The sequence below is a fragment of the Onychomys torridus genome, chromosome X, assembly GCF_903995425.1.
Source record: "Onychomys torridus chromosome X, mOncTor1.1, whole genome shotgun sequence".
Classification (NCBI taxonomy): domain Eukaryota; kingdom Metazoa; phylum Chordata; class Mammalia; order Rodentia; family Cricetidae; genus Onychomys; species Onychomys torridus.
In genome coordinates, this window is record NC_050466.1 from 71,407,006 (window position 1) to 71,417,605 (window position 10,600).

Consider the following 10,600-nt stretch of genomic DNA (forward strand, 5'->3'; position numbering starts at 1 on the left):
CAGAAAAACTAAATCCAAAGAAGTCACACTTGCTTTTCATTCAATTTCCCAATTGTGATGCTACAATGACTCATAAACTTGTTATTATAAATGTCATTTATTTAGGATGAAAACAAATACTTGTTTTTAAGCCGACGCTTGCTTTTGTTTCTTAGAAGTAACTTTGGAGGAATAATTTTAAGTGAAACAGATAAATTATAAGTGTTTGAGAAAAACTAAATTAGTAAAAAGAACACTATATAATTTTAAAGTGATTCAAAAAGAAATGTGTGTGTGTGTGTGTGTGTGTGTGTGTGTGTGTGTGTGTGTGTGTGTATGTTGGGAAAATGTATCATATTACAGAAACCAATCTAACTGACATTTAAGCCACTGGTCCCTAGATACTTTCTGCTGACAAGAAATGGAAGATTGGCTTGGTACCCAGCTTGAAGGTCACATTTTTCTACAAGTTGAACTTCAAATCATTTCATTATAAGACTAATGAAATCTATACTGTTATGTACTGTAAATGTGATGCAGTTAGTTTTCAATGCTTCTACATAAATAGTTTCAAAGATAATATTAAAAATTATAATGGACAGAATGGACTTTTATGCAACTTGGAAATCACTTTTTCTGGTGGGCTTTTAATAACAGTGATTTTGTCATGAGTTGACATTTGTACTATTATTTCATCTAGGTATAAACAAGACAAAACAAAACAACCCCAAAATTTGTTTTTATACCCTATACAAATGTATTTTTATATCAAATAACCATAGCCATTATTTGTTTTTTAAGAATAAGGAAATCTTGGATTATTGTGGTGATATTTTAATTGTGTGGAAATGTGATTTTATTTGTGTTAATAAAGTTTGCTTGGAGATCAGAGGTCATTAGAGAGGCAGGAACAGAAGTAAGGTAATGGTAGCCCATGCTCTTAATCTGCTCACATGGCAGGCAGAGTCTCTGTGTGGTCAAGGACACAAACATGGTGACCCTTGAATCTTTAATCCCAGTACCAACCATAGAGACCAGGATGTCTGTATAGACAGGCAGTGATGAGGAAGTCAAGTGGCTGGGATTAGAGCTGATGGGAAGGCAGAACAAGAAAGCAATAAAACTCAAGACACACAGGAAAAAGGTCTCTCTCTCTCTCAGGGGAAGGATGGCAGCAAGTGGTAAGTTATCGTGACTATTGCACTGATCTCTTAAGCTTTAACTCTGTATTTGGCTCTGTGTTGCTTATTTAATATGACCATTTATAAATTCATCTAAAAATTATCTGAATACAACAAGGTGGGTGTGTCATTAACTATATCACATTCCTTTACTAAAGCATTTCTATGAAGAGTCAACAGTAAAAGAATTCTTTCAATGCCAAAGTCACTTCTAAAATGACATTGTGTACTTGGTGACAGACCATCACAGGCAGTGTCCAGGTATTTCTTTGGAAAGCAGATCAATCTCACCTAAGTTTCTGTAAGGTTATTTCACGCTGACAGTAAGGAGATTTTGAGAAATATTTTGTTAGGTAGAATTCTTTGTGTGTGTGTGTGTGTGTGTGTGTGTGTGTGTGTGTGTGTGTGTGGACAAATTTGTTGATTCTCAGAGTTGTTTATTTATTAAAATGTGTTTCAAGTCAATTTTCAAAATTTTATTTTTGTATTTTCATGACATGTTTAAGTCTATACTCCAGAAACAGTAAATACATTTACTTTTTTTGTGAAAGTCCAACCACTTCAAATTTTCAAACTTTCCCCAAATTTTGTCATTGTAAGCAGAAACTTTACCCATCACTCAGGCTCATTTCCTCCAATTTTCAGAATGGTAACATTAAAAATAGGAATGATTTCAATAGAATTTATATGCACTGAAGTATTTAGTGGATCTTTTGTCAGTATTTCAGTAATATAATAGTATAATCTGGCTAAAGTAAGATAGGTAATTGTCAGGTGGAGCTGATGAGCTGGCTCAGTTGGTAAAGTTACTTGCTACCCAACCTGACAATCTGAATTGGCTACTCATGTCCTCCATGGTAGAAAGAGAACAGATTTCCACAAACTGTGTTCTGATCCACATGCATACCATTCTACCAAGGTGTGTGTACACACGTACACACACACACACACACACACACACACACACACACACACAAATTAACAAATGTAAAAAGTTAAAATTGAATTATAATTCAATTCCTATATAGCAAATCAGACAAATTATGTTGTGTCTTAGAGAATGAAAAAAATTTTTTGTAAGTCTCTGTTGTGGCTGGAGAGATGGTTTAGCAGCGAAGGGCATTGGTTGGTCTTTCAGAAGGCATGGGTTAGATTCCCAGCATCTACATGGCGACTCAAAACAGTTTTAGAACTCCAGTTCCAGGAAATCCAATGATGTCTTCCAGTTTCTGCTGTTACCAAGCTGGCATATAGTACACTTACCTAAATGTAGGCAAAATACCAATGCTCATATTGTTTTTCATTTAAACTGTATAAATTTCTGTTTATAAACTATAGTGCAGGCTGAGTGATGGTCTCTCCACATATGAAAGGAGACTAAAGTTATTGTGGAGCCACTGCTTATCCCAAGATATCTCATGTTGTTGAAGCAATATATTTTTTGCAAATACATAAATAAATTATATGAGTTTTAATTGAAATAACTAATAAAAGTTGGTCTCTGAGTATATATACTTTTATCACTTAGTATATCTAAAGAATCAATAATTCAATCTCCTATTTTCTAGGAGTTTTAGGAATATTAAATTGATACCTTTCTGTTTTGTTTTGTAACCTGCTGACTTTATCCAGGACCCGCTGTGTGACTATGAATTTAGACTATGTACTGAAGCCTGGTGGGCTCACCAATAAGACCACCATTAGCTGCACCCTGATCCATGACTGGATGTAAACAAGTCAGTCTTGTGTGTAAAACTATTAAAAGCAACCACACATATTCTGAGACTTTAAGGTAGAAAAGGTACTTCTAGGAAAGAGGTAGGTATAATATTGGTTGGAGAAGTATAAGAAAGTGAAGTGGATGAGAGTAAATGGAATGCATAAAGTGCATTTATGTAATTGTCCAGGAACAAATTTAATTAATAAGGAAGTATTCATAAATTTTTGTAAACAATTACTTAGGCTTATCAGTTGTAAGACAACTCTTTAATTTTAAGGTAGGAAAATTTTGCATTCATATCAGGAGTGAAGGCATAGGTTATGTAGAAATACCCAGAAACAGAGGCATTTTCATTTCAGTTTTAAAAGTGTAAACTATGGTGGAAGTATTCCACCACAAGAATAGAATATTTCCTTAGTACAGAGATCTAGTAGCTGATCCCTGACTGAGACTACGGAATCCTTCTTTGTGTTGACATAACAAATAGATAAGTAAAGACTGATTAAGCAGATTCTGATTTCTCTCATACATATGGAAAATATCGATTCAGAGAAATATACCAAAGATCTGACCACAAAATAAAGTATTACCATGTGAACAAATAATTGCAGTTTGCTGTACACACATGAGAACTGAAAATATATTTTCTCACAAAAATTTACACATGAAGTGTCATGTGTAAGCAAAGGGCAGAGGAGTCAAATATGACCTCAATTGATGAATAAACAAAATATGATCTATTGCTATAAATGAATATTTTATATTCATAAAATGAAGTATCATTATATTCCATGATACAGATGGAACATGATAATATTTATATAATATGTCTAGACTATCCAAACACACATAGACAAAAGTAGACTAGTGGTTGTTCAACATTTGATGGGGAATTTCAGATGGCTAGTGAACAGGTATCTTTATGGAATTATGAAGTTATTTCAGAATATAATATTGGTGTTAGCTCCACAATACTGTGAATGGATACTCCACTATATGCATAAACAGTAAAATAGTATAGTTACATGAAACTTGTCTCAGTAGAAAACATTAAAAAATAAAAACATAGTAATCAAAAATAGAGAATTATCAGCTGTAAGAAATAAAAAAAACAGAAACACCAATTTAGAAATCAAGAAAACAAAAAATAGTACAAACAGAAACAAGAATGTGATCAAAGTACATTATATATATATATATATATATATATATATATGTTAATAAGGGATACATTCATATATACATATGTATATGTATATATGGAGAAAGACTATAAATGATATATTGAAAATCCTTGGTTTAAATGATTAATAACTACTAAAAGATAATAAACTTTTATAAGCCAACTGTTGCACTGGATATATATAAGAGAACAAAACTAGACAGGCTTGATGGTACAATTTTGTGACTGAACTTTTAAGGCCATAGTAAGTGAATCCGTTAAGTATATGAATGTGTGTACTCTAAAATGTGTAGAAATAATGAAAAATTCAAACAGATATGGGCAATATTTTTAAATATTTGTCAAATATTTAGCAGATAGTAAATGTGTTGTTAAATTCAATAATTAGTCCAGAGAAGAGTCAAATAATAGAAACAGCAGTATTGATTAGAAACTGAAATGGAAGCAGGATTAGTTTCATTTTCTTGTGAGTAGAGGGTGTATGAGTCCCTGTTGGAGATTTTATGTATGCTAAGTGAACTAGGGTTTATATACAGGCTCTGAAAGGTGCTTCAAGGTAATGTAAAATTAGTCTCATCCACAACCAGAGGCTTCATCCTACAGATAAAAGCCTGGCATTAACATAAAAACTTTAAGAGGTGAAAATCAAGTAGAAAGTTACATTTTTCTCTTCATTTGCATTAAAATGAGTGGTGTATTTACTAAGGTGAGCAGTTTCTTTTTTGTTTGTTTGTTTTTGTTTTTCGAGACAGGGTTTCTCTGTGTAGTTTTGCTGCCTATCCTGAATCTCACTCTATAGAATATGCTGGCCTCAAACTCACAGAGATCTGCCTAGCTCTGCCTCCTAAATGCTGGGATTAAAGGCGTGTGCCACCACTGCCCAGCTGATGAGCAGTTTCTTAACGTGAGAAACACCAGACTTTCTTGGGAACCAATGACATCACAAAGTATAAGTTCACAAAGGCTTCTCCTGATGTATGAGGGACAAGGTAAATGCATGAGTAGTTAGGAAGGCTGGTTGTTTTGAGAGACACAGGTCAGAAGAGAGATCTAGCTGAGCCAAATCCATCAAACCTGCACCATGGCATGGAGAAGGCAAAAACAATCCCACTCCAGAGAGCTGAGCTTCATTTCTCTGTTAGACAAGTGGATCGATACCTTCGAGAAGGAAACAATTTCCGGTGCCTGAGTGCTTCTGCTCCTGTGTTCCTCGCTGGTATACTTGAGTACCTGACATCCAACATCCTTGTGCTGGCTTCTGAGGAAGCCCTCATCAGGGGCAAGAAGCGCATCACCCCAGAGGACTTGTGTTGGGTGATTCAGAACAACAGACAGCTCAGTCAACTCTTCAAAGAGAACATCAAATCTCTGGATGATTTTCCATAATGAAAACTGATGATGGTTGGGTCTCAGAGGCTGAGGGTCTCCCTTTTCGGCCTCCACCAGTCCCAATGTACCTGGGGGAGCTAATCAGTCATGCTATTAAAGCATATAAGCAGGTCAGTGGTTTTGATTCCTTTAAGTTTGTCATTTTGAACTAGACGTGTTCTGACATGTGGGATCGGGTGGGGTGCAGGAATGGAAGCTGTCTGTGATCAGAGTGTGGGATATTTGAACTGTGATTTCCAGAAGAATGTTTCTAATTGGAGATGGTGTGTAGGGTAGTCCTGTTAAATGGAGGTGACCCCATAGAGGATTGGGAGGCCACCCTGGTTGGGGGCTTGGAAGGCTTTGGGAGGATTAGAAATTGTCTAAGGCCTCCCAGACATTTTGGATTCCCAGAGCCATCCAGCTAACTTGAGAGAAGTGAATGAAGACATGGACTGTGGACTTCATTCTTAGGAGAGTTCTCAGGTTAACAGGTGAAGGTAATGGTGTGAAGGAGTTCAAGGGGTAGAGAGCAACTAGCTTTTGGCAATAGCTTAATGGGCCATGTTATTCATATAAACAGTGGCTTCTTCATGTGTATGGGATATAAGAATCACTCTATCTTTGATCTGTCAAATATAAGCTGGCTTGTAGTTCATAAACTGCTGCTTCTCACAGGATATCACACAGGATAACCAGTGAAGCATCTGCTTCTTTCCTTGTCTGCACATAGTGAGGCTGCTTCCCAAAGTTGTTGTACTCAGACCTTTGACACAAAGGCTAAATAGCTATCTGTTGTTTAAAAGTTGTTTATTTGGCATATAGATATGACTTATCATAGCCCCAAACCCAGCACTGAGCGAAATAGGAGAAGGCATAATACATCAGTTAAATAAGGTGAGCAGCAGAGGATATCACTGATCAAAAGGGATCCTGTAAAGAGACAGGCATCCTGGACTCCTTCAGATTCTTTTTCCTGCCTGAGATGGAATTTAGAAGTTGTCTTGATTAATTCCCAGTTGGCAAAGCCTTTGCAGAATCAAGCAAATGGAAGGATTAGCCGTGACGCTTCTCTCCCTTTATACATGTACTCATCTATGCCTAGGGATTTCACAGGAAACAAATAAGAACCATGAACAGCATAGTAAAAGCCTGATCTATTACCCTGTCAATGACCATTCTGTGAATGCAAGGAGTCAAACACTGAGGGAACAAATAAGGTGTATGAACCCTTAAGTATGAACACTTAGGAAAGCATGAGCACACTCAACAACAGGCTTTCTGTAACTTTTTGAGATGAAAGAAAGGAATGTGGTGAAGAAGGATGCCTATTGCTAGCATCCTACAGAGGGACCCTTTGGCAGCCAGTACCCTGTTGAGGGAAGGTAACTTGTAACTTACCTGAAACAAATTACCTGCCTCTCTGGTGTGTGATCTAAATAGCCTCAGAGCCTGAAATGGGCCAATGTGGCAGAAAATATCAGTTGTAAGAATACATGATCCCAAGAATCAAACTTATGGGGTTGGGTATTTAGCTCAGTGGTAGAGCACTTGCCTAGCAAGCGCAAGGCCCTGGGTTTGATTCTCAGCTCCCGCCCCCCAAAAAAAGGAAGAAAAGAAAAGGAAAAAAAAGAAAAGAAAAAAAAGAATCAAACTTATTAGGAACTCATTGTGAAATAACGACTTAGTATTGGATATTAGACTATCCTCACACTGAAATCTTCCCTTGATAGAGATATTATGAAGAACCAAGTCCTGTCTCCCCAAAATATATGACCAATCTTGTAGGATGTAACTGAAGAGAGGGACAGTCTGACTCTTTATAAAATGAATTTGTTACTCTAAAAGTGAGATTCTAGAAAGAAAGGTTATTCTAAACTGAGATACACTACTTCTGTGTATAAAATCAGAGGGACAGCTCACATACCTAATCTGGAAAACAGAAATGTTTACTTAAAAGGATATTACTTAGATGATGATACTTAAAAAATATTTTTTACCTGAGTGTCTGAATTTTTTTCCTCTCTTAAATAGTCAAAACATATGGTTATGGTCATTTGGAAATGGCAAAGGGCTGTTCAATTAGCACAAACATCACTTGTTTGCCACGGTCTTCCGCCCTTAATATTAAGGTCCATGTCGGCTCCACTTTCTCCCTGTACTGTCAATGCAAGTGTGTTAGAGCTAAGCAGTAACAAGCAGTTCTTGGGATGCTCCCAGTCCAAAAATCAGTCTTATGAGAACCAGAACACAAAACTTTTTTTTTTTTTTTTTTTTTTTTTTTTCCTTTTAGGAGTATTGACACATCTAAGGACGGCAATGACTGGGGCCTCTGTTTGATATTATTTGACTGTTTCTTGTCAGAATCTTTTACAAAAATGTAAAGATTAGCTTCATTTCACACTATATATTTTATAATACCATGGGAGGATGAATCCCTAAATTTCTATTAAAGCAGAATTTACTAAAGTAAACCAGGCAACAGAAAGGAGGCAGGTTAGGTAGGACAGTTAGATGTTGGAGTTCTACAATGTAGGATAGAGGGAAACCATGAAGTACAATGAGTCTTCTTGACGTGAAGGGTCAAAATAGTAAAAGAGGAAGAAGAAATGAGTTCTAGTCTCCAAGACTTGTTCACTTGAAGATCCATCAACTTCCATCACTGTAAATAAATTTAGAAAGTTAGAAAAGTGACTTCAAAAGTCCACTAGAAGTGTGTGGTTGTCAGGCTGAATCTTTCCCAATAAAATCTTCTACTGAATGAGAGAAAGTGGGGTAGAAAACAGGAACTTTTCATGGTGGCTACTTTACAGCAGAGGCCAGCAAGGTCCAGAGATGGTAACCAGCTCTCTGAAGACACAAATATGAGAGAAGCATAGCAACAGTGAGGGTCTAGCCCACGTATATGATGTTTAGGCTCTTTCCTCCAGTCTGTCCTGAAAGAAGCACTGTGAGGTAGATACCCCTGTGATGTTCTCCCCTTTGAACATGAAGCTCAAGCTTTCACTGAAAACCTATTAGGGAGTTGTAGATTTTAAGAAAGCACATTCAAAAATTCATTCTTTATTATTATTAATTATTTTTTTCATTTATTCTACATCTCATCTTAAATTTCCCCTCCCTCCTCTCCTCCAGTCCCCTGCTCTTCCCCCTCTCCTGCCTCTTCTTTGCTACCCTAATCCACTCCTCTTTTGTCTTCATTCAGAAAGGGGCAGGCCTCCCATGAGAGTCAGCAAAGCCTGAAATACCAAGTTGAGACAGGACCAAGTTCCTTCCCCTACATCAAGGCTGGGCTAGGTAACCCAGCATGGGGATTGGGTTCCCAAAAGCAAGCTCAGCACCAGGGACAGGCCCTGATCCCATTGCTAGGAACTCCACCAACAGACCATGCCACACGACTGTCACAGATATGCAGAGGACCTTAGTCAGTCCCATGCAGGCTTTGGTCCAGATCCCTGAGGTCCCTGTGCTCCCACGAGCTCATGTCAGCTGTCTCTGTGGGTTCCCCCCATCATGACTTTAACTTCCCTGACTCCTATAAGCTCTCCTCCCTAACTTCAACAGGACTCTGTTGATCTGTGCATCTGCTTCAGCCAGTTAACTGATGAAGGTTCTCTGATGACAATTAGGATGGTCACCCATCTGATTACAGATGGCCATCTGAGGCATCCTCTCCACTCTTTCTATGAGTCTTAGCTGGAATCATCCTTATGGATTCCAAGGAGTTTCTCTAGCACCAGGTTTCTCCCTAACCCCAGAATGCCTCTCTCTCCTCCCACCCTAGTGGAGGCTTACAGAGGTTTTCTAGTGAGATCTGAGCTTGCTTTACCTTGCAGGGCTGCATTAGTGGGTGGCTTGAATACATGTGTGGTTATCAGGGCCTGCACTTGGCTGTGCTAGGGGGAGCTATTTTGCCCCACCCATTGGCATTCCTATAAAATGTCTTTTTGAAGAGAAATAAGGAGCTGGTAGATATTGATTCAGATCATCCCAAAGCTATCCTGTGTTTCTGTCGGTCCTCTCCACATTATCTTTCTATCTAAATATTTGTTATCCTTCTGTCCTTAAGAGTACCCTGGCAAAAACAGAGAGCCAGACTCCCACACCCCTCAAGACATCTCTTTTATTACTCTTCCCGTCCTTCCTGCCACCAACCCACCCAACCCAATCTCCCATGTTCTCATCACCTCCCAACCCTAACCCAGTATACCCAGGAGAACTCTTCTATTTCCCCTTCCTAGGAAAGTCATGCATCCCTCTTTGGGCACACCTTATTACCTAGCCTCTCTGGGGCTGTGGATTGTAGTCTGGTTATCCTTTACTGTACAGCTAATATCCACTTGTGAGTGAGTACATGCCATGCTTGTCTTTAGGAGTCTGGGTTATCTCACCATGGATGAATTTTTTTCTAGTTCCATCCATTTGCCTACAAATTTCATTATTTTTTTTATAGCTGAGTAATATTCCATTGTGTAAATTTACCATAATTTCTTTATCCATTCTTTTGATTGAGAGGTATCTAGGTTGTTTTCAGGTTCTGGCTATTATGACTAATGCTGCTATGAACATAGTTGAGCAAGTGTCCTTGTGGTATGATTGAGCATCCTTTGGGTATATGTCAAAGATTAATATAGCTGCCTCTTAAGGTAAATTGATTCTTGATTTTCTGAGAAAACACTGTATCAATTTACAAAGTGGCTGTACAAGTTTTCACTCCCAGCAGCAGTGGAGGAGTGTTCCCTATACTCTACATCCTCCCCAACGTAAGGTGTCATTAAAGTTTTTGTTCTTAGCCATTCTGACAGGTGTAATATGCTATCTCAGTGTTGTTTTGATTTGCATTTCCCTGATGGCTAAAGATGTTGGGTAATTTTTTAAGTGTATCTGGGCCATTTGAGATCTTCTGTTGAGAATTCTCTGTTTAGATCTTTATCCCATTTTTAATTGGATTATTTGATATTTTTTTTGTCTAGTTTCTTGAGTTCTTTATATATTTTGGAGATTAGCCTTCTGTCATATGTAGAGTAGGTGAAGATCTTTTCCCTTTCTATAGGGTGCCATTTTGTCTTATTGACAAAGTGCCCTTTGCTTTACAGAATCTTTTCAGTTTCTTGAGGTCCCATTTACTAATTGTTGTTCTCAGTGCCTATATCACTGTGATTTTGTTCA

General features: G+C 37.7%; 1 protein-coding gene across 1 annotated transcript; it reads left to right on the forward strand.

Moving 5' to 3' along the window:
* The first annotated feature begins 5,149 nt into the window (after nucleotides 1-5,149).
* LOC118574672 (histone H2A-Bbd type 1-like) lies at nucleotides 5,150-5,449 on the forward strand. Its single transcript, XM_036175597.1, has one exon. It carries the CDS (start codon nucleotides 5,150-5,152, stop codon nucleotides 5,447-5,449), a length of 300 nt encoding a protein of 99 aa, XP_036031490.1.
* Nucleotides 5,450-10,600: the final 5,151 nt, after the last annotated feature.

What these genes read in the sequence shown, in the direction of transcription:
- LOC118574672 (XM_036175597.1), top strand. Translation starts at nt 5,150, where the DNA reads ATGGAGAAGGCAAAAACAATCCCACTCCAGAGAGCTGAGCTTCATTTC.